General features: G+C 38.7%; 1 protein-coding gene across 1 annotated transcript in view; it reads left to right on the top strand.

Moving 5' to 3' along the window:
* Nucleotides 1–25,615, top strand: part of LOC107724831 (protein diaphanous homolog 2-like) — a 471,924-nt gene that overhangs the window by 285,478 nt on the left and 160,831 nt on the right. Inside the window, exons 22-25 of the mRNA XM_016533907.1 lie at nucleotides 82–180; nucleotides 4,700–4,794; nucleotides 18,278–18,379; nucleotides 22,881–23,120. Coding sequence (XP_016389393.1) covers nucleotides 82–180; nucleotides 4,700–4,794; nucleotides 18,278–18,379; nucleotides 22,881–23,120 — 536 coding nt within the window. The remainder of the gene's footprint in view (nucleotides 1–81; nucleotides 181–4,699; nucleotides 4,795–18,277; nucleotides 18,380–22,880; nucleotides 23,121–25,615) is intronic.

Consider the following 25,615-nt stretch of genomic DNA (forward strand, 5'->3'; position numbering starts at 1 on the left):
TGGAAAAAAAAATGAGCAGATGCATTTACTGGTTTTGATAATTAATGTGCTTATCCTTTGGTTATGTCTCTCTGCTTTCAGTGAAAAAGGACGTGGAAGAAAGAGATGACAGGATGACACAATTCAAGAAAAAAGCAAAAGAGCTGCGAATTCTGGATGCCAAGACAGCCCAGAATCTGTGTAAGTTATCAGCATTCCATATCATCTGTCCCCTAACATCCAGCCAAGAGCCTCCAGATCTGTGTTTATTTTTCTTCCTTTCAAATAAGTTACATTTGTATTTGTCTCTAAATAATTGTTTTTATTATTATTATTATATTTTTTTAGAGAAGTCCTAGGTATTTTTGGTCCATACTGAAAAAGATGAATCTAAACAACTTTCTCTGTACTGAAAGCAGTTCAGGCTGCTGAATCTATAGCCACAATGTTTTCAGGCTTTGACTGACACTTTTCCTCTGTTCTCTTCTGTTTGTTTGTTTTCTTGTTCCTACCTATCATATCAACTTTGAAATTCATCTTATCCTCTTGTATTGTCAAGCAGCATTTGTCAGTATTTGTTCTTCCTGCAACAGGTTTTGGGGATGCTGTTTTTTTGATAATGGATTCTACCCGATTCCTCTTATTTCAGTTGTACCGTAAACACATACTATAGGAGGATAACAGGAAAAAGGACAAATCATTTTATTTGTGTCTGCGTCATTCTAACCACAGGCAAAACCAAATAATGCCCCCAAAACAAGAGTACTTCCATTTATGAAATTAATGCAACCAAGTCTGGGAGATTGATGATTTTAAATGATTGATTGATTCATTCTTACATTTCCACATAAATCAGAACCAATGGTCAGTAGAATGAATGAACGAACGAACAAATTAATTAATTTATTTATTTATTTAAACACAATACATTTATTTATCAAAATCTGTTCGATTTACATTTGGCCATTTTTACAGTCGAGTTGTTCTACTTTGTCTTTACCCTATGACACTGAAACACTGAGAATGACCCCATACTGGACAGAAGGAACTACCTGTTGATATCACAGTTTGGACTGAACACATCTTGCTTTGTGGCCCGTATTGATCAGCCTGCCAGACCCTCGTGTCATTTAGTAATTCTCTGTCTCTCTTCCACTGCCACTCTTTCTCCCCCTCTTGAATCTTCAGGGAGTGTTTGTTTGTGTGTGTGTGTGTGTGTGTGTGTGTGTGTGTGTGTATTCATTCATTGTGTTCTCAAGAGTGCCTGCGACTCTTTGGACTTTGATTGATGAAAGCAGCATGAGAATGTGCTTTTATTCTGTTTTGGACATGTTGGCTTCTTTGTCATGGAGAGGAAAACACCGTAGATATACAATATCACACTTCATGAAATATTCATAGCAAATGCTAAAATAACCAGCCACCTGAGTATATGTCTTACCCATGCTTGTTTTCATCCTAGCCGGAAGAGTAATTGGATTCCAATTGAATATATCAATGCAATTTGAATGTGCGAATAGAGTAAGATGAAGCTCAGAGTCTGGCTACACTGCTGCTGTTGAAGAACATTATTTTAAGCTACATTATCCGAAGTTTGGTTTAACATGGATAATAAAAATATAACTAGGTGTGTGCATTTTCAGACAAAAAATGGTGCTTGCTCTTTTCTATACTGATTTGAGGGTATTGTGAGTGATTTCCAGGGCGTTACTAGGCTTTTATAAGGGGTTGTTGAATGGCCCATGGTTTTCTGGTCCCTGGATTTTGTTTGTCAGACAAGCATTGTGAGTCTCATTGCTTAGAACAGTATTAACACACTTCTTTTTAACACGATGCACAGTATGATGTATCAGTCATATCATGGAATGAATTATGCACTGAAGTTTAATACAGCATGTAGTGGTAGAAGTTTGTTTAAATCCTTAACACTTACCATGAGCAATAATAATAGAGATGCTTGTGTCAGTCAGTACTAATAATGCAACAAAAGAGGTGGCATTTTCATTAATCATATAACATGCTCCATTACTGTGCCTGAAGGGTAAATTACATCAAGGTCAGGTTTGTGTGTTCTTTTTTCTTGTCTGCCTTTCTTCTTCGTTTAGAGCTGGAACAGATGGAGATGGCCCTAACAGAAAAGATGCCAGTGACATTTCTCTCTTCCCCTCATTCACTCACTTTCACATTGTCATTGTCTCATTCTCTGTCTCATTTCTGCTAGTTCTTTAGCCTGCTTTTGAAGCAACACACACGCATACACACATCACTTCAGGCTTCAGAGTAACTAATGCCAGAACACGAGTGGGAGTGCTGTTACACATTCACTTCAGCCACAAATCTGTCATCTTTCACAGATAAAGGAAAAGGGAGGTGGGACAGGAAAGCAGAAAGAGAGAGTGTAAAAGAATCTTAAATGTTGAATTTTAAATTTTCTTTATTATTATTATTATTATTATTATTATTATTTGATAGGGGCCCCAAAGACAAGACAGGGTTGTTCCAGGGTTGTGGAAATGGGTACTTGTGCAACTCAATTCTGCTCTTTACTTGGACAAGGGAGAGTTACTTATGCCCCCAGGTATCTATTGCTGTCTTCCCCTCATGCTGAGAGTACAGTCTGTGGGCTGACTGGACAATGCCCACACTTTTATTTTTTGGCCATGAAATTCTCTGGATAGGAAAACTTGCTGAGTTAATTGATCCTGGGGGCCTCTGAGCAAATCCCACACAGACACAGACATGATCCCACACATCACTGTGAGTGTAAAAAGAAGCTGGATATTTGTTCGGCTACTCTGGACCTGGGGCCTGGGTGTGGCTCTGTGCACAGCTGAAACAATAATGCAGATGTGACGAAGAGGCTGCGAATCTCATGAGTGCAGTTAATGTGGGAGGAACCGAGCTAAGCAGGCAACTGCTACATAAAGTCATGCTCCTCTATTAAGACACAGATACCCAGCAAAGCTCTGTGGTCCATTAGCATGTTTAACAATCCCAGCATTCTATTCCCTTCCTTGGTCCAGCTCCATAAGATTCACGGGGACCCTCCGTCAGCATTCCTTTTTTTTTTTTCATTTATTTCATTTTTTATTTTTTTTTTAAACAAAGTGAGATTTGATATATATTATGCCAGTGTGTGGAGGCGGTTTAGTATTGATAGCATTTTTATATATGGGGTGGAAGTGCCCTCTTTGCTTAAATGCATGCAATTTGGTGGACTTGCAGGGTTTGCTGTGTTGAAAAAAACACAAAATGTGACTAAATCCCTGGGCAGATGAGTATGAGTGGATATGAACGGAAATAAATTATGGGATGCATCTGTCATGGACAAACTTGTTAGAAGAAAAACTCAGGATAATTCACTCACTGTGAATGTGTAAATTATGCTAATGAATCAACAGATGAGGCGAAAGCATTTGTCGTCCAATTAAATTTTTTTTTTGCATCAAATATGATAAGTTCTGACTGGGGGTTGTTAAACTCACCACATTCAGTGAGAAACCATTTGTTTGTTTATTGGCATGTGATACTCTTGATGATTGGATCATCATGCTACTGATGGCTGCTTCATTAGCATATCCCTATAGCCAGGCTGTATTGTGTTGTTAGGCTAGTTTTAAAACCTCGTTGTGCATTTTGGCACACCAAAGCTACAATAAGAATTTCTTCCCATGCCGTTGTGTCCGGTTTTTGCCAGATGAGCCCACTGCTTTGAAATGCCGCCGTGTTCGCTCTACCTTCATCTCTTGAATAAAAAAGCACAGAACTCTCTTTTCTCTGAAGAAACCGGCATATTGTCACACGCAGATGGCCGACTAATGAATTGCAGAAAATAGAGCATAGTTTCACAGAGACTTAGTCAATCAGCTGGTGGGAATGGTTGTTTATTAAATCACTGTTCATCAGAAGTTGGACCTCGTTCACCTGCACACCAGAGAGCTGGATGGTGGGGTGAGGCAGAAGGGCCTTTGCATTCATTGACTGATGCAATTCAGAGAGCGATAGAGGAATCTAACCAAATAAATACTTATTTCAGAGAACAGACTCTCACATATCATCTTCAGTATATCCACTCAGCCATGCATTCCCATCAAACATTTGCTGAAATAGCTTAGAGGTAGGTGCTACAAAACAAGAGCAACCCCTTGAATGCTTTCTGTACTGTGATGATTTCCCAGAACAAAAACAGGTTCTGCTTGGCATTGTTTCCAGACACTACTGGAAAACTCTTGACTGTTTTAATCTACGTAAATGTGAAGGTAATTTTAACTTCAATGCAGTGACTGCTTCAGACAGAAATGTACAATTATGTTCGGTCCCCCACTGATGGCGCGTTAAACTGCGCACTGTAAGCTATATGCTATAATTACAGACTATTCTTTCTTCAGAAGCGGTTATCAAATTCAGCTGCTGGGTAAATTGCACCTGTGGTTCTCTGCATTTCAACCTGGGTGAAAGTTTAAGATGTTGAGTCATTATCTGGTGATAGGGCCCCAAATTTGAGGTTATTTTAGCTGCTTTTATTGTTGCCAGAAAATTGTGTTGCTTTTTTGCTTCCAATTGCCTTGAAGTGGAAACACTCTAACAGTGTTTTACCATCCACCTGAGAAGTTATTGACGTTGTCCCTCGGTCATTTCTGAGGGAGGCCCTGTTGAACATGCTGACACTCCAAACTATAGGGCCAGAAAATGACTCCTTCATTTTTTTATTTCCAAACAGCAATTTTCCTGGGTTCATTTCGGCTGCCTTATGAAGAGATCCGGGATATCGTGCTGCAGGTAGATGAGGAAAGGCTAAGTGAAGCACTAATCCAGGTGAGTTGTGTGTGCATAGGCAATGTTAGGGCTGCTAATTTTTTATTTATTTAAAATGTTTAAGTGTTACATTTATTTATTTGTATTTCTTTATGTAAAATGTATTTATTTTTGTGTGTGTTTTGTGTAGTACATTTGCACCATTGCTACAATTTATTTAGTATTTTAGGGCTGCTAAAGTTAATTTTTAAAGTTAATTTAAAATGTTTAAGTGTTATGTTTATTTATTTATGTACTTTTTAATGTAAAATGTATTTATTGTTTTCTTTATTTTATTATTATTATTATTATTATTTTCAGTTTTATGGTTTAGATAGTTTGGAGTCATAAATATATTTATTTATTTATTTATAACACATCTCTCTTTTTTTTTTGGTGCTGCTAAATGGAGTGTATGACACTTTTGACATGTAAAAACACACCAAACCCCTAAACAGATCTGTTATTCGAAAGCCAGACATTCATGGGAATTTTCTGAAAAGCATTTGTAAAAACGTCCTACGTTTGTCTTTGCTCAGAGATACGTCATGCCTACAGATGACTGTGTGTATTTGAAAAGCTTCATTAAAGAGATGTCTTTAATGCCAGGCAGTGCTTCGTGTACAATACTCTGTCTGCTTTCATTCACCAGGCCAATAGAAGCTCCACTTTCACTCTCTCATAATAGCTGCTTTGGGACAGGACTTGGCAAAACTCCTGCTGCCCCACCCTCCCTCCCACTGCCCTTTGTCTTACAGGCAAGATTGATGATCCTTCAGGAAGCTCTTCACGCCCTGACTGTCTCTGTGGTTTTTGTTCATCTTAAACGTGGTAATTGCAAATGGCATGTGTTTCCTGAACTAAAGATACCTCAGCTGTCTGTGAAAGAGTGGATCTCATTTACATTAGACCACCCTTTGCCTCTAACCCTCTGGTGGCTTTTTCACCACTGTGAATTAGGAGAATTTGAAAGAGTCAACTCTGCTTCACAACTGACAGTTTGGCGTTTTTCTCAGAGACCACTAGGGGGATTTGTGACTTTTATTTTAGCTGTTGCTTCTGAAGTGGTTGGGGCATGTCCAAGTGCCAGAATTCATCTGTATTTTTTCCCCTCCATATAGATGAGGGATTTTAGTTGTTTTCTGTCTGTATTTTTTTTCTCCTTGTTCTTCTTTCAAAGCTGGAGAAAGGTAGAGGAGATAAGGAATATTTAGATGTCCTGGTCCACATTGGCCCCTCTTGGCTGTTACTGGGAGCAGAGGTGACCTTTAATTGCCAGGTGGTTTGGGTTGGGTGTGTGGAAGCCTGAACTGAGGTGACAGCCCTGTCGCTCTTTACAGAAGCAGAAGAGCTAAAGTGATGACCTTTTCCCACATTCAGCTGTGCTTTATAGAGGAGATTCAACTGTCAGGTCTGCACACCTCCTTCCCTTGTCTCTATTCTCAGTTTCATCCTCCATCCATCTTTCTCTCTGTCCCTCTCTCTCTCTTATTCACCCAAACCCGCCCCCTCACATTTATCACCTGCATCACCCCATCTTCATCCCTGGAGCTCAAATAGCCGCAGCATGATATCCTCATCCTTGAGCGGGAGGTAATGCACTGGTCCAGTTTTATGTCCTTATATGGTAATGGTATAGGCATTTTAGCGGCTCTCTGGCAGGACGGTAATACCTCAGTCGTGCCGACGGGATGTTTGGCAGAGGTTTGTGGGTGAGCTTGAAGCCACACACAGACGTGCCTCCGAACCACTCAAACAATATGGATAGAGAGACTTCTGGGTATTGTTCATTTTTATTTTTATTTCTCCTATGGTAAGGACATGGCGATTGCTGCTCTACCTTGACATCATTCACACTGCGTCAAGGAAATGTCACGTCTCAAAATAGGAAAGATGCCAGATGAGTGTAAATGTCCCAGTGGTCACACTGCAGACTGACCGTTAGTTTGAATGCATGTGAAAGAAATGTGCATGGTCTCGTTTATGATAGAATGAGAATAAGCTGTTCTATATTTCTTGAAAATAAATATGAATTCTGTTCTATTGACTCAGTATTTAATAGGATAGTTATTGGAAATGAACTCAAGTTCAAATTTCAGTTACGATTGAACCAAGTGGTACAAATTAGAAAATGGATAGAGATTTGAGTTTTTTTTTTTTTTTTTTGGATGTGGAACAGAGAAGTGACTTCCTTTTAATTCATAAGTTGGATCCATCCATCTGTATATATCTCTTTGCTATTTCAATTCAAATCAGAATTTAAAAGACTTGTCTATTTAATTCTAATCTACATCAGAGTTGTGCTCAACCTGTGCTTACATAACAGTGTCACTTTCACAAACCCTAGTATTCTCCCCCTACATCCTCACAACGCAACTTTGCCATTAAAATAAAAGCATTCTGTGACTCAGCATAAACTCAAGTTTAGGTGCCATCAAAAGAAGAAAATGCTGTATTCCTCTGAATTTGATGTGTAATGTAAATGATGTCTCCATGAGGGCAGAAAGTGTTACTAAACAATCACCTACATTTGTGTTGGAGCTGATTGGTTCAGTGTACTCCATCCTACAATACTCCTCTAGCTCCATCGGATCATTCGAGCAATGCACAGATCTGTAAACCCCAGCAGGCTTGCCAGGGTGTAGCATCCATACAGTAGGCGTGTGAAGCCTCTCATCTAACGCTTGCCTGCACAGCCAAGCACTCAAACACTTACTTTCCATTGTCTGGAGAAAAACGCAATGCCTCACTCAGACGCTCTCTCTCTCGTTTTCTTCCTCTCTCTGACAGGAATGAGGCTTAGTCTCTCTCTTTTATTTATTATTTTTGACTCTGTCCCTCTTTTCTTCTTGCTTTGTGGATGTCATTTCACATTTTCTCATCACGCAAGCAAATAACCGTCATCCCACTGACAACAAAGGGCTTGCAAAACAATCAGATAATAAAGCATTCATTATAGTCCCTGGTCCAGGCAAAGGTCCCCATAAAAAAGGCAGATGTGCTCACAAAGATTCTCTGCCCCATTGTAGACGTGTGACACAGACAGAAGAGAAAGAGACTGAAGACTGGGCACGTGCAAAAGAGACCAAGGTCCGCATGGCACCATTGTGTTCACACCCCTTGTTTTCGTCTTTCAGAACGCCTGCTTCACAACCCAAAAGAAGCCAGGTTCAGCCACGCTCTGCTTTGTTCAAGCCACCAATGAGGCCACAACCTTAAATCTTCCACCCAGGCAAATCCCTTTCACTCTGCATCATGCTTTTATATTAATACACATCCATTTCTTTCACGTGCTACTGAGTTCGGCAGCTGTGCCCTGCTGACCCCATATGAAATGTGTGAAGATAAGGCTGAAGTTTTCTTTACAGCACTTTTTTGATACTGCTAAATCTCTGTAATCAGTTTAGACGATAATTAGAGAAACAGGGAGCCAGGGAGGCAGTATCTTAAGTTTGCGTTCTCTAGTGGTGTCTTAATCTCTCAAAGAACCCTTCCGCAGCCCTCTGGGGAGGCTTTAATGTGGGGATAGTGGTTTTTGGTTCAATGCCCTTGTACTGCTGATGCCAAAAGCACAGTAAAGCCAAAAGCCAGAACAATGCAGATGCCATTAATAAGCTCTCAAAGGCTCTGGCCCTCTCTGAAATAATGCACCAGTAGCATTATAGTATGCTGAGAATAGGACAATAGACGAACAGACCACACTCCAATGCAATGCAATATGATGATAAACAAAGTAACAGGTTAGTCTTGATAAAGGAAGGGAGCGGCGAGGTATAAACAAGGATTTTGTCAGCAGTTTTCTCAAGTTTTAAAGAACTTTGCTGCCTAATCGCTACTTTCACATGGATGGATGTTTCTTATTCTTTCTCTCTCGCTCGTTCTCTATAAGAGTGTTGTACTTAGGCACTGCGCTGGCCTGGAGCAAAACTTTATCTCGGAATTCTAATAAGCTTTTCTATCTACATCATATTCAAGATGGACTTAACCTTTGTACTCTTTGTATAGTGCTATCAACAGGGAGCTGTGTAATGAACACTAATAGCTTTCATTTGAAAATGACCCACTGCACGTCTCTCTTCTTAGCTCACATGCTCTCATTATGGCAGGGCTAACCTCAGTTCAGCTCAGTTAATGTGCTCAGTGAAATGCCAGTCATTCACAGGAAATAGTACTGTGGGCTTTGATACTCCTGCTGTGTTTTTGTGTGATCATCTTTTTCAAACTTCACACTGAACTAAAAATATCTATAATTGGCCAATTTGTTAAATATTACGTTTAAGTCATGGCCTGATAAAGTGCTGTTAATTGCTATCCAGGTTTCTTCTCTCATTAGGTTCACAGATGCAAACTTGCTTCATGCATGTGTTGGATGCTGAGTCATATACAAGCAGTTTTCATTTGCATCACCTTGATGTGTATTAGAAAGGAATATACCTGGATGAAGATAATCAAAAGAACAATGCAGTTATGAAGTCAAAATATTGTGGAAATGTTGTATTGTATATAGAATATCAGATTTTGTATTTGTTTATTTCATACAAATTCATGACAGTATTTGCAATTTAAAACATCTATATTGTAGATTATTTAATCATATTTTAAAATCATCTGATGATATTTAGAATATTAATTTATTCTGTCATTCAGTCCCCAAACTGTGACTAACATGTTGACAAAATAAAATAAGGCTATTATTTATTTAAATTTTATTTCATTGTATTATAATATTTTTTTTTTTTTCAGTTTTATCAGTAACTTTTTTATTTATTTTTTATTTTTAAAGTGCTCAGTGTTTTTATTGTTTTTTTGATCAACAGAACAACAGATCAAAGTGAAAATCTTTCTACAAATCAGTCAAAATTGACTTCAGTTATTAAAGGAGACAAAAAAAGTGTTTGTACGTCTCTTCACATCTTTATTATCTATCAGTTGGTTACACCATTGATACAAATGTAAGTACGTTCTATTTTGTTTTCAGTTTAGCTCATTTTGTTTTTACTTTGACATTAACGACTCTCAATGGCAGAAAGGCTAGATCCACAAATCCGCAAATCCACAGTGATCCGATGCTGTGAGACAGCAAAACTAGAAAAAGTCCAAGCGGGTGAGCACTTTTGGCACTATATGTGGTCATACACTTGATTTGAGCATGTTAGATCTCAGCCTAGTGCTGTAAGTCAGTGAGATGGCCCTGTCTACCTGTCTCTCTTAGCTCTCTCTGACTGTCTCTGTCAACACAGACTGCAAACACCCAAGAGGTTCTCTCAGTTCACTCTTAACACTGCCTGTTACTGGTCAGTCTGCACTGTTTCATGTACTGATCTTTGTTAGGGCTCTGTCTGCCAGTCACTGTGGAAAGTCCTCTCCTCTCACAAGCAGGGTTTTCAAGCATATAAGAAAGTCTGTAGCATGATTGATTTATGTTTATCACGGTGTGTGTTGTGGGGAGCACGTCACACAACCTCAGCTGTGTATTTGACAGTCAAGTTCTCCCCAGAGCCCAAGTGACGTCATCACTACGACATGTGTCATTGCATCGACTGAACCGCAGAGTGGTGTCACCGTAATTAGTTTCTGTAATTATATATCTTAGACGAAGGAAAAAAGGCTCCTTTTTGAGGGACATTCCTCACCACATTAGTATGCTCCTGCAGTACCTTCTACTTGTTATGAATTATGCCAATAATTCCGTAGGATTCATCCCTATTGACCGCTCGACTACTGCAAAGGAAATGTACTAATGTAACATGTACCCTTGTGCAATTCAGTATTCAAAGGAACTCCATACTTCCCATTTTTCTCATTTTAGCACCTCATGTATTTTTGATTCCTGAGTTGATAAGATGGAAATGTGCAACGCTCAATCCTGTTTCACTCCTTCCTTGTGAAGTATGCTTTATGAGTCCCTTTGGTCTGAATACTTTCCAAACTGCATATTTTTCATTCATACACCTACGCTGGTCTGCATAACTTAAGGCCCTTTTTTAAGCTTCGATTGCATTCAGTAGTAATATTAATACATAGTAAAGCGTGCCAAATATTAGTGCTATCCTATGATTTGTGATGCTATTATCATAATATAGAAGACTTAACTGCTTAAAGATGACACTTTTTTATGTTAAAGGTTCACCCAAACATAAAAATTCTCTCATCATTTACTGAATTTTACCCACATGCCATGTATTACTTTTTCTTCTGTGGAACACATAAAAAAAATATTTTGACACATGTATTTATTTTATTTAGTTTTTAGTTTAATTTGTAAAATAGTTTCAGACCTGCATAGCGACTTTGATTTAACATAAATGTTTGATTCAAACATTTTACAGTGTTGAATCAGGCTCCGATTATTATTCAGTCGTCTGTCCTTGCAGTCTCTTTTTGTTCCACTCTAAGTGTCATAATGGCAACTAATACAGTAAGTAGCACAATACATAATAACTAACGATGACAAATAACCACACTCTCTGTCCTGCGTGATACAGCACCACAGCGTTAGAGATGACAGTATCGCATTCTCGAGTCCTTAGAAATCTGGCATCGCATTAATAGCTTATTAGGGTGATATAAGGTAGCGTCCTTGACTTAAATCTTTGTAGCATTTTCTGAGAAGACCGTTGTCCATCCTGACGTATGCCGTGTCAGCTCTCCCTCTCGCTGTACCTCACCTCAGCACAGCTACGGCCTTCTCAGCATGCTTGTGAATAGTCGTGCCTGTTAGGAGATTTGTGTTTGCCCTTGCTTGTTATTGTTGTTTATCTTGTTTATCAATCATCCGGATCATGTGCCATTTCGGTTTTGCCTTCATACATATTCATGAGCCCTCATTACCTGGCTCGCTGGTTGTTGCAGGGCATGGTGACAGTGCCCGCCTTTGTTCTCGAGGCTAACAACAGGTGACTGGAGCAGCCTGGTGTATTGTTACCTGTCGTTTGAATATTGTGAAAAGTACGTTCAGGACAGGACGAGAAGTACAGAGGTGTGCCAGGCTTCCAGATTAATGCCTAAGCGGGAAAGACTGCTCACCCCCTTGAGCTTAATTGAGGCTTTGTTTTGACACAGCGCTTGGTAGGCTCCTCTGCATTAAATGCAAATTCAGGAGAACAACAACATTGTGTAATGCTGATCAAGTGAGTAATTGCATGTATGTATGCATGCATGTATCTATATAATGAGAAAAATGTAACAGACAACTCAGGTGTTCGAGCTCTCCATATCCTGAAAATAAAAGTCCTTAGAAAGACAAAATTAATGTCATGGCAGCTCTGTCAGCTTTGCCAGCTCTATCCCTCACCAACCCTAACATAATCAATTTTTTTATTTCCCATTTAGTTTAATGCGATTTTGGAATCTGTCATCCCAGGTTTGTCGCCTGTCAGTTGCCAACTGTGGCTAGAGTCTGTGACAGTCTGAGGTGTTAGTTCGATTTAGGGGAGTAGAGATCCCTTTCGGATCTGTCAAAGTGCTGCTCTCTAGATTGGCTTAATGCCAACTGCACAACCCTCTAATGCGTCACATGTTGTGCCCATTGAGGAAAATTACCCTCCTGAGTGGCTGTGGATGTGTTTTTTCTAGTGCTGTCAAATGATTAATCGCGATTAATCGCATCCAAAATAAGTTTTTGTTTATATAATATAAGTGTGTGTACTGTGTATATTTATTATGTACAGTGGGTACGGAAAGTATTCAGACCCCCTTAAATTTTTCACTCTTTCTTATATTGCAGCCATTTGCTAAAATCATTTAAGTTAATTTTTTTTCCTCATTAATGTACACACAGCACCCCATATTGACAGAAAAACACAGAATTGTTGACATTTTTGCAGATTTATTAAAAAAAAAAAACTGAAATATCACATGCTCAGTATTTAGTGTACATTAATGAGGAAAAAAAATTAACTTAAATGATTTTAGCAAATGGCTGCAATATAACAAAGAGTGAAAAATTTAAGGGGGTCTGAATACTTTCCGTACCCACTGTATGTATAAATACACAAACATACATGTATACATACATGCAAGTGTGTGTATTTATATATACATCATAAATATACACTTTACACACACACATATTATATAAACAAAAACGTAATTTATTTTGGATGCGATTAATCGTTTGACAGCACTAGTATTTTCTGTTTGTCTGTAAGTCCGCTGCTGTTTAGGTCTTCACACCTCACCTTAAGTAGCAATTGGTTGTTATTCATTTAAATGCCCGTTTAATTATAAATTTGCTGTCTCCAATATGTATATGTTCTTAAAATAGTCAGCCGTGTTTTGGTGCAAGTTCCTGGGAAGTGTGTGATTACACTGGCAATTGGAGTGCTGTGTTATTAAATCGAGAGACGCAGCTGTGATAAAATGATGACCTAATTTCGTAGACCAATGCCATATTGCACCCTAATTGGATAGAAGCTGTTTGCATTGATGGTGTCATGATAATTACCCTGCTTATTTATTTATTTATTTATTTATTTATTCTTTCCTGTAAGTTTGAAAAGGACTGAATATGTATTAGGTTTCTGAGAGATATGGTGACTAACTCATCGAACGGGTCGTTCAATATGTGCAAGCTTGATGTCGGACTGAATCATGCGCTCTACATTACACGTAAGAACAGATTTGCTCTAATCTCGAGCCATTTATTGCTCTTTCTCAAAGAGGCAACACATTGTGTCATTTATGTTACATGATACATAAGCTTTCTTTAAGGAGATCAAAGTATTCAAGGTCGTTGTGTGCACGAGTAAAATATTTACTGAAACAAACATGAATTAATATTTGAATTGATGAATTAATATTTTGAGCTCGTCTGGGTATGTTTCAGAGTTCTCCGGTATTGATTTGAATAGAGGTTTACCGAAAACTGGGCCGAAACCTGCTGATATGGCACGGCAGGAAGGCGACTGTATAATGTTTCACGTGTGTGCTTGGCCAAGAGAAATACTGAGCTGCATGCGGTGATGCGTCCCAAAAAAATGAAGAACAGATCAATTAGAAGAAAAAAGGCAGCGAATTGACAATCACATATGTCAGTCCTATCAACAACAGACCTGACTGGTTCAGACGAGGAGTTCTGTGTTTGGCATCACATACAGGCGAAGTTACAGCCCCCCTGTACACCCCTCCTTTGGTAAATTCTTTCAGTTTAATAAAGAGCTTATTGCTAGGAGAACATTTTTATTGATTGTGCTGTCCCTGGGAGGGTAATTTGAGATTTGTTGATCTTCCCTCGTTTCTGACTTCACCGTTGGGCATATGCTCTGCTGAGCCGAGGAGAGACGTCCGTGGGAGTAATTTATTTCCATCTACACAAGCATGGTGTGCTTGTTGTAATGGCTGTTCTCTTTTCCTCAGCCTGTACAGTGCAGGCCATCTCACTCGTTGGGCTAACAAACCCTTTGCTGATGGATATTCAGATAATGGTAAAAGCACAACGTAGAACCTGTGTTTGGAAATTATCTATCTGTCTGTCTGTCTGTCTGTCTCTCTCTCTCATTGTAAAACATGTCTGCATTTAAAAGGGTATATCAGTGACATATTGATTATTAGTTGATATTACTGACTTTTTAGTTTCAATCTGGGTCGTTTAAAATTTTATGTTTAATTATGGATGCTCATTTTTACATTTAAATTACTTTTGTCATCATCTAATGCTCATTTAAAGTTAATATTTAATAACACAATGAAGTGTAATCATTTGCAGATCTTAAAATGAAAATTAATCTGTCATTCTTCCAATAGTATTGTGAAAACTATATTTAATTTATTGGGTACTGGGCATAACATCGCAATAATATTATCAACTTACTGTAATCGAGGTTTGATATTGGTCCCTACTTGTGTGTGTGTGTGTGTGTGTGTGTACCTACTTAACCATATTTTGGGAGCAAATTTGTACCCAAAAGTGAGCTAAGCTTGACAAAATCTCCCCCCAAAAAAACTCTTTGGGATGTCTTCATTTGTAAAACTGGTATAAAAATAAAGTAAACAAAGTTTTTTTTTTTTTTTCTAATCTATAATTGTCTGTATAAAAACAATAGAAGTCCATACAATGTCCCCATTTAGATAGCTGTCTGTGTGTGTGAGCGTGCGTGTGTCTGTGTGTGTGTGTGTGTGTGTGTGCGTGTGTGTGTGTGTGTATAAAACATCTTAACTTTTGGAAGAGATATTTGGCAAAAAAAAAACAATTATATTCATCGCACTGGAAATGGAAGGTAGCATTGTAAGTTACAGTGTTTCATGCACTGCACTTTGTTGAATATTGCAGATTTAGGCAAATGTCTTCAGGGTATTCTAAGCATACAGACAACTGACATACTAGACATGGTATTCATACTATACTGTATACTGCTGAACTTGTAAGAGTAGTATGGTAATATGCTAATCTGAACATAGCCACGGTGTCTGTTCTGACTGAAGACTTAGTTGTTAATTTGGCATAGGTTGATTGTGTGACTGGAATATGTCAGCATCAAAGCATACAGCTGGAAGCCTCACAGATATTGTCATCAGTCAAAATATTTATGGATTCTGAGCCTTCTCTGTCTCGCTTTCCTTCTCTGTATCCTCTTCCAACACTGAGTGAATTCCAGTATCATTTAAGAACTTGGCAGTCATTACACTTGCAGACTCTCCTTGTTTTAACAGTTACATGGAAACGTACCAAAGCACAAGTAATTGCACCTTAATACGGTGCTGCACTCAGCATTAAAATTGCAGTTTCCCACTTTCATTTAGACACTTGCATTGCAAGTGCATATATATGTGTGTCTGTGTGTGTGTGTGATGATCATATATTATTGATTAATGGAAGATGCATGTTACCAGACTGAAGTCATACAAAACAATTACATTATTTTAATAATAAATGCATTTATTTATTAGAAGTAGTATCTGAATAGCTGTTTGGCTGTTGATTAACATTATTTTGTCTGCGGAAAAAGACAGTTGTTTCAGAGGAAGAAAACTTTGCATGTTGATTAAAGAATACAATGGCAAACTTTAACTTACAAATAACACGTTCTAATGAATCTCTGATGCTAAGGTCAGGAACATGCATTGTGGAAGTAAAAAAAGGTAATGAAGTCTGAAATGACATTGAGACGAGCAGCATCTTAAAGAATAAAGTGTGACAGCATGCATGTATCTGGTCCTGCGGAGAGAGTCCAAATGGCTGGATTATTACCATAGCATGCCTTGTCTGCTAGGACCCGTGCTTCACTAACCCCCCTCCCAGAATCAGATTGAGTCAGGAGGCCTGGAGAGAGCAGACTGATTCATTCAGGGTACAACCGCCTCTTACCAACCCTCCCATATGGTTCTGCTTACATGTCATTTACTCAATATGCGGGGCTCCGATAATTATGTAAACCATAGACGAGCGTATTAACAATTAACTGCGTTCTCGCTCCTCTCTCTTTTGCCCCATTTGTTACATCTTCCCTCCGTCTCTGCTCCATTTGGCAGGTTGTCCTATAGATGCCTTTGGAAAAGAGGCAACGGCGAACCCTAATCGCTTGTCTCGTCTCTGCAAGTGGCGATGGAGAAATACAACTCCAATAATGAGATTTGGCGGCACATTAGCAATGATGATTGCTGTGGCTGAATGGTGTGCTGCTGTGTTGTTGCTCTTCATTCAAAATCAATGATACATTGTTTAGGGGAGCTTTGTTCCTCAGCCGAACGGCTGGGCTAATGTTCCTCAGACTCTTTCAGACGAGAGAAAGACTGTTTTACCGTAATCCCTCCCCCTAAAGTGGCTGATCTTTGCTGCTTGATTGCAGGCTTTTTTGTTTTTTTAAATATCTCAAAACCTCTCAGCACATTTATTTAATTTAACATCTGAGATGATGGAGTCAACCGTCAGTTTAATCTCATTGTCCAGACAATTACAGGCTTCTGACACGTTTTTATTTTAAGCTACATTTGCTTTGAACCAGGGAAAGTGGATGTACTAAGCATCCTTAAAACACACAAAAAATCATGTTTTGCGTATGCATATATTCATCTATTCCAGAAAGAACAAAGCTAATGATTATCTCATCAAAAGCAAGCACACGTCTTGCGGAGGAAAAAAGAAAACTATAATGCTGTCTGAGTTTACTATTGAGAATAGTACCACACTCACTGGAGTTTAAAGACCTAGTTTATAGTAATATCACATTTTTCTTTCTCTTACTCGCTCTCTGAACATTTCTTTGTATGTGAGAGATTCTTATCCATTATGTATTTGAGTAAAGTTCATAAAAATCTTGCGGCGCTAGAAATACTTCATTTTGTTCAAGATCCAGGTGTCAGTGCATTGGCTTTGTGTTGCGTCAGACTTATTATTGTCAGCAGGACAGTTGAAGTTATTTCAGAGAGAGACCACATAAAAACATTTAACTGGGTTTAGGACATGTTTCCAACTGAGAGGACAAGAAAGGCAGTTATTGTTAGTGTTTTAGCTGTGTACTTACAGTATATTGAAGATATGACACGCATTCCAGCCCTCTAATCAGCTGGAGTTTGTAATATGTTGGTAACCCAGCAGGAGTGGCTACGTCCAGCCATGTGACTACAAGCATGCTTGCTTATGCCAACCAAAGTAGAGGACATAATGAGAGAAGAAGTCTACCCATGAAAAGGGCACCTTTTTTGGGGGGGAAAATAAAGAGTTTCCATGCTACTTTTCATTTACTCATCTGACCTTTATGAGCACAATTAGCATTTAGAAAAAATGAAGGTTCTCTCACTTGCCCACATCACCTACAGCGTGCTTTTACTCTAATAGGTAATTGCAAAGTTGGACAAGAAATATGAATCTTTTTTGGGGAAAAGGAAGGCAATAGAGTTCCTGACATCTGTAAAGCGGCAAATTTTTAGTGGCAAACTTGGCTCAAATGTGCCCTTCCGTCTCGAATTGTCTGAAAGGAAAAGAAAGCCATAAACATCAGGGACATTTCAGTGACATTAAATAATGTGGGGGGTGGTGGCGGTATTTATTCCCTCATTTCTTAGAGTCACCTTGAACGTAATTTGCTCAGCACTGTAAAACTTTGAACCTCGGCTGAGCTCCAAGAGTAATGCTTTGCCGGGGTGAATTTTCGTTGGAGAGTGCCGACTCTATTCACCAACATGGTAGAAAGCTGACGAAAACAAAGATGGAGTCAAGAGCAACATGAATATTTCCCCTTGAATTGAGCTGCCATAGATTTTTAAAGCCCAATCAGGCCGTGCTTGCTTAAAGAAGGTTTTTTTTTTCTTCTTCTTCGCTCTCTCTGCATTCTGAGATTGGCAGTGTGCAGTAATTGGGAAAGATGTGAACATTAGGGAGTCTCTATGCGAATCACAAGTGTATTTCAGACCACCAGCACAAGGCACAATAGCATATAAATGCTGTGGCCTCATTTAAATCATGCTGTACTGTCACTCACATCCCTGCGAGAGTTCACCAAATGAGCAGGCAGCAGGTGTTTTCTCCTGTGGCACTGATGGGTGTGTTTGTACATTTTCTTTGCAGAACCTGATCAAAAACCTTCCTGAGCAGAAGGAGCTGAGCAATCTGGCCGAGCTAAAGAATGAATACGAGGAGCTTTGTGAATCAGAGCAGTTTGGAATTGTGGTGAGTACTGAGATTGTAGTACTTAAAATCACTAGCACAACTCCAGCAGATTTTAGGGCTCCAGAATAAATGTTTACAAATGAGAACATTTAAAAAAAAAAAGTATTATTATTTTGTTTAAATAAGTATTATATGAAAGTGTTTAGTTAAAGATGACCATTAACAACAGAGCTTTGATGTAATAAATGGTACTGCAGTTGTGAGGTGGAATCGATAAGCAAGATCTGTGTTGCGGGGCAAGACTATAAGGTGGGTGTCATGCTGGAACCATAATGAAGTCAATGTTTATCTGGACATGTTTCTCCCCAAAAAAGACAGAAATACTGTTCCAGACTGAAATTTATGTGGCACAAATACTGTTCTGGATCATTAGAGGAACAGCATGAAATTGGAACACAAAATTATATTAAAGTAATTTATATAACATAATTGAAAACACAGCACTAAATACCAATACTTCATTTTATTTTGAATCCATTACAAAAATAATCATAATGGTTTGCAGAAATTTCTGGAACCACCTCTGAGTCAGTGTCCTTTCAGTGCATCCAATGAACTGCAGTGCATATTTAGTGCATGTTGGCAGATGATGTACAGTGTTTGTGTAAGTTACTTTCAAAAAGTAATTAATTACTAATTATTAATTACATCATCAATATTGTATTTAAATGTTTCTAATTATGTATTTAAATGTGTTTTAACTTTTCTCATTACTTTGTCTGAAAAATAATTTAATTACTCAATAAGTAACTGTATTATTCAAATCGTTAATTACATCTTAAAATCCCTATAAACCTTAAAGCATAGACAATAGAAATTAAATTCTTTATTCTTTCAATTTGAGTCAAACATGGAATAGTTTAGCCATTTAGTTGTAATACTTTTAATAAAAAATGTAACCTTCCTTGGTTAACAAATAGAATTAATCTGCAAAATATCTGAATAACAAAAAGCTTAAGAAAAGTTAAACATGACATGTATCAAGCTGTAAACATTAAACTTTTCAAAGCAATGAGTACCATATTTCATACACACTGACATACTGTATTGTGACATGTATTGGCAGCAGAGGCGGACAAAGTACTCAACTCCATTACTTGAGTGAAAGTACAGATACTGCTTGTCAAATATTACTCCATTAAAAGTAAAAGTTGTAAAGACAGATTTTTACTTAAGTAAAAGTACAGAAGTACTTGCTTTTAAAAGTACTTAAGTACCAAAAGTAAATTTCCTTTTTTATGTCAATGCACATATTTTTTATTGTTGTACGTAATACTTGCAATACCTCTGAAGCAACTTAAAAAATAATACTCAAGTAAAGTACAGATACTCAAAAAGTGTACTTAAGTACAATACTCAAGTAAATGTACTTAGTTACTGTCCGCCTCTGATTGGCAGTCACTAATGCTAATTTTACCTACTCCTAACAAAAAACATTTATCAATATTTAAAAAAAAAAAAACATTTAACAAGCAGAGGGTTAAAGACGCTGCATTAAATTTTAACTTTAGACAATAAATGTAGATTTCAAATTTAATATTGATTTTAGAACTGCACTATAATCTACTGCAACTGTTCCACACACTAGCTGATTTTTGGATTCTAATAATTAATCAGTAGATGAATATGGATGACACCATGAGCAACCATCTGTTTCGAGCAATTCTGTAAACTAAAAAAAGTAATTTGGTTCCTGAATGTTTTGTTATTGGTCAGTGTTTTAGTCTGGGTGCAGCTATTTCCAAGGTGCAGGTGCCTTACCTGGTGCCCAGTTTGGCATCATTCCGTGCGTTTCTGTTGAAGAAATTACAACATCAGAAGCCAATCAAAACAGTTACACAAAACTTGTTCACTAACATTATAATCAACAGCCAAACACTGGGCTTGGCACCAGCACCAATAGTTTGATGAAAAAGAGGGAATATCACACTAAAAAGCATTTCAGTTGCCTGTCGATTTTATCCTTCTCATTTTCTTAGTCTTTTCTTCCCCTCTTCATCTTTCAGTCTCTCTCCTTTGACTCTGATTCACTATTTCCCCTCTACTTTTCGTCACACTCCAGAGAATAACCCTTCACACATCTCTGTTCCACTTCCGCCTATTTCTCTCCTCCACTTTCTTTTTCTCTCACTCTGATACCAAAATCACCCTCCTTTCCATTTCTGTTGTTGTTCACACCAATAGCTCTCTACTTCCGTGTGAAGGATTTTGAGCTGAAAAGCAGAATGGGGGGCAGCGGGAAATTAGGCACAGAGAGAGAGAGAGAGAGAGCGTGCAGGAGAAAGACGACTGCCTTCAGGCTCAATGCAGGATCAGCGCTATTCAATATATAAAGAGACTCAGTAATGTATAATTAAAAGGCCAAGAATATAAAGGGCATTTTTTATGACGTCAAATCTGGTAGCCTGGTTGTGACTGACAGAAGCTATGATTTTGATTAATAATAAAGAGTAAGGCAGAGCTTTATTTTACTACAGAGCGTGATTAGGTCGCGAGTTCTTAAACTGGAAGGGTTTTTAGAATTCCTTCCTATATTGACAAATCCCATTAACGTTGGCCTTTGTCTTGACTCTGTCTCAAATATTTAAGTTTCTCTCTACATTAGTTCTGCACAGTGCACAGGTCTACACTTGATGTGATTCACACCTGGATTAAAGGAATAGTTCACCAAAAAGTGAAAATTCTGTTTTCATTTAATCACTTTTGTGTCCTTCCAAACCCCCATGGCTTACTTTATTCCATGGGACACAAAAATAAATGTTCAAAAAGATGTTTTTATTCAATTGTGGCCAATTAAAATAAGCTTTTACCTCCTTTGCTTGTCAGTTCCAGTGTATGCTGACAACTTTATCAATGAATTGAGGACTCTGTTTGTTTGTTTTGTATATCTGTTTATTTTCTTGATGTATATTTGCTCCTTTTTTAAAGTGACTTGGACCATAAATGACTTGGAAAGGTGCTATATAAAGAAAAAAATTAATTAATTCATTCAACAATGGATTTGCTCTACTATGGATCTCACAGGTGCGGCTTCCATAAAAGTTTTTGTTGTCATGACAACTGGTGCCCTTTTGGTTTTCTGTGAGTTTTGAACAAGAGTAATTAAACTAATAAAACAACTTTTTCAGGTACAGCAAAGTTTTTATATTTGGAGCTGATGCATTCTTTCATTGTAAAGAGAAGAGCATTCCACGTAACATTAGGGGGAGCAAATGATGACAGAATTTTCATTTTTGGGTGAACGTTTCCTTTAAGCACTTCAATATATATATATATATTATTTTTTTATGTATTTTTTATTTTTTTTTACATGAGAACTCTGCTTTACAGTTGCAGTCAGATGTAGTCCTGTCATGCACAGGTCTATCTAGTCTGATGCATACGCATTCCTTCTCTGATATTATGGCACATCTGACAAACCTGCCTTTGACAGCAGATTCACATAGGAATCAATTCAGTGCAGGGTAAAAGAACAACCCTCTCGCTCTCTCTCTGTGTTGTGTCTTTCACTACCTGTGTCTTTGGAGGGCGTAATGAAGCACGTTGTGACAGTCTCCTCCTGTGACTGAGCTCAAGGCGGGTAATATACAGGCAGGCTGTGGAAGCACCTCATCAACACCACCTCGCACTGCTCCTTGGGGAAATAAGTTACTCTCAGCTTGTCTCCCTCCAGAGCTGTCACCAACTCACCCTCTTTTATTGTGATTTCCTCTTATACAGAGAAATCAAATCTGGATGTGCAGGGAGGAGGTGGGGCTGGGCGGTGAACGGGGGCGTGGGGCAGACTCAGGGTTTTTTGATTGGCAACTTGCTCATAAAGATGAATAAATGTGAGCGGTAATGGTACATCCAGACTCCATCTCTAGGCTGCCTGTGAGCGTCAGATTATGCAGAAATCTAGAGTGAGAGTGTCTGAGGTCGCCCTCCAACAAGCAGCTCCTGTAGGATCCATGTTTTTGTTGTTTTGTCTCCTTGCTTCTTCCTTTCCTCCTCCTCCTCGCTGTCTTTTAACTGAAATGTCATCTCACTCCAGCACCAAACCGGTTATATTGTTGCTGTTATTACGCTTAAATGTAATTATAGGTGAACGGCAGAATCTTGACATTTATTTGTTACAATATTTGTAATAACATTTCTGTTTACAGCGTTAACACAATTGAACGGGTAACTTCTTAATTTTGTTTATGGGCTTTTTTTGTAACTGTGCCACGGCTCAGACTTTTTTAACCTTGTTTCTGGTTTTATTGTGAGTGATTCATCAGTGTGCAGTATTATAAGTAATAAAAAATTAATAAATAAATAAAGGTTTAGTTAGGTTTAATCAAAATGCAGTAACTTGCTGTACCTTTTGTGCTTTAGGCCAAGCTAAATAGCTATTTAGTCATCAAATGAATACAATAACCAGTTTAATTCTGAAATATTTCATATTCCAAAAGCAATATTTGTGTGTTTTGTCATAACTAAGGATGTTTAACTTTAAGTTGTTCTTTCTCCATTTCAGATGAGCTCAGTCAAGATGCTGCGTCCCCGACTGAACGGGATCCTCTTCAAGCTGACGTTTGAGGAGCAGGTGAACAACATCCGGCCTGACATCATGAACGTGACATTCGCATGCGAGGAGGTGAAGAAGAGCGAAGGTTTCAGCATGATTCTGGAGCTGGTGCTGCTGGTCGGAAATTACATGAACTCTGGCTCCAGAAACGCTCAGACATTCGGCTTCAACATCAGCTTCCTCTGCAAGGTACCAAACAGAATCCCTTCTATTTATTTCTGAAACTACACCTTATGCGCTTAAATTCCAATCAGAAGTTCTATATTGCGTTCATAATAACATCCTGGAGAACTTTGATTACCTCATGGATCATCCCACAAGGGGTTTGAACCTACAATCTTTTGGGCACCAGACCAGAAAGCTTCAACTTTACTACTTGCCATTTAGCAGATACTTTTATACAAAGCAACTTGGAGTACTCATCTTACAGGCACAGTAACCCTGGAGTAACACAGTGGTGATGGATCATGGATCATCCCTTGTGGGTCTGGAACCTACAACCTTCCGGGTACAAACCCAGAACTACTGAGCAAGGCACATGCATACTTAACCTCAGGTTCAAAGCATCTGCTAAATGACAAGTAGAAAAGTAGAAACCTGTTTAAGCAGCAGATTTACACCAAGCTGAAAAAAATTATGCCTGTTAGGTGCAATAGCCATCTTGGATTTAGTGATTGGTGACAGTTATAGACAAACTTGACAGTTCCACCCCAAAAGACAGTATTCTTCATAATATTATCTACTCTAATACGGCAAGTGTGTGTTTCTGTGTTTATTTATAGAGCTGGCAGGTATGCCTCCCAACTGAGATCATTGTAACTGTTACCAGAATGTGTATGAAAGCTGTAACTGCTGTTGTTGTGTATGTAAGACGGACATCTGGCTGTGTGTTTTACAAGCTGATTTGGATGGCGAAGCCATTTGGTCCCACTATGAAAGACAGCCACCCCCCCTGCCGGTGTTCTCAGGCAGCCAGAACTACACCGTCACTCTTAGTTACATCTCTTTGCTGGCCTTGTCATCTATTCAGAGGCGTACCAGATGCTGCTGGGACACAGGTGTCCCAACCACAGGGGTTTAAACTGGAGCCAGTTGTGGCATATCTGAATGGTTGTTCTTTTTTCTATTTACTTTTGAGCACAGTCGAACCTGTTTCCAAAGGCCACTGAATTACAGTTTAACACTAGGAAATAATTTTTCAAAAAAGCTGTGGCAGTTGCATTTAAGAGTTTTATAGTGTAATTTTTAATCAAGGTTCGCTTTTACGCCACTCTAAAACACCTCAGTACCACCACAAGCTTGCGCTCATAAACATACGAGCCCTTGATGAACATCTCGCTTTCTCTTAAAGTGTGCTTGCATGCAAATTGTCACTTGATTAAAAATGAGGATGAAGTATACGTTGTCAAAAACTGCATGCACATGCATTTTCATGAGGAAGTCCTTCACCTCTTTCTGTCAGCTCCTCTGTTATATTTTTGTTCATCACTGCACTTAAGTAGTTTCAGCGTCCTTGGTTGGCATTTGAGTGGGCTTAATGCCATACCAGTTGGAGTTTTCTCATTGAGATGTTTAAGTATGGGGGGTTCGGAGGTGACATGGACATTAGGTGGTTGTGTTTTTCTCTCTGTCTTGCTCTCTCTTTTTCATGTTTGTGTTGGATTGTGTTATGACCCAGAGGGAGGACACCACTGATGGGTGACCCTGCCCCAAGCATGGGCAGTTGAGTGGGAGAGGATCCAGTGGCCATCAGAGCTCGACGCTTGGCGGTATTTTCTCTGACCTTCAGTGTAAAGCATGTCCTTGGGTCTCACAGTAGTGGACTAACACACTGAGCAGAGTCGTCAGGTGCCAGCAGGGTAGACATCTATATAGCTCTTATCAGCTGTGCTCTGACTCCACATTGTGCACCATAAAACAGTTTTTAAAGGGGTCATATGATGCGATTTCAATTTTTCCTTTCTCTTTGGAGTGTTACAAGCTCTTGGTGCATAAAGAAGATCTGTAAAGTTGCAAAGACTAAAGTCTCAAATCCAAAGAGATATTCTTTATAAAAGTTAAGAGTCAGCCACGCCTACCTAAAACGGCTCGTTCTAACACACCCCACATGTCTACGTCACGATGTGAGAAGATTTGCATAACGCCGCCCAAACGTTCACGCAAAGAAAGAAGGCGTAACTTAAAAATATTTGGCTGCACAACTGTTGATAATTCTAATAATAAATCAGCATATTAGAATGATTTACACATTTTATGGACGACAGTTTTTGAACCTAGAAGAGTACAAGCCTGGCTGTGCACAAACGCTATTTCTAAAAAAAAAGGGTAAATTTAGACTTTGCTATGACAATCTGGTGCTTCTGAATCAGCGACTGTAAGTATGTTTTGTTACTAGTTTAAGTATTCGCTATTGACTGTTCAAATGCGGAGTTTTGCGCAGCGCAGAGTAACGCGTCGTGTGTGTGTGTGTGTGAGGGGAACAGGGTCACATCACAGGAGAGTGAACTGCCTGTCAGAAATCATAGCACGTCAGCTGTCATAACCGCGGCTTGTGTACTGCATCATCACTGTGTCTGTCACGCGACTCTGTTGCCCTTTCGGGCTTGAACTGATGGTAAAACTAACGACATTATTAACTGTCTTGATATTTACTTTGAAAGCTAAAGCTCGCGATTATGGTAAGG

This window comes from Sinocyclocheilus rhinocerous, unplaced genomic scaffold (genome assembly GCF_001515625.1).
Source record: "Sinocyclocheilus rhinocerous isolate Xijiao unplaced genomic scaffold, SAMN03320098_v1.1 scaffold1687, whole genome shotgun sequence".
Lineage (NCBI taxonomy): Eukaryota > Metazoa > Chordata > Actinopteri > Cypriniformes > Cyprinidae > Sinocyclocheilus > Sinocyclocheilus rhinocerous.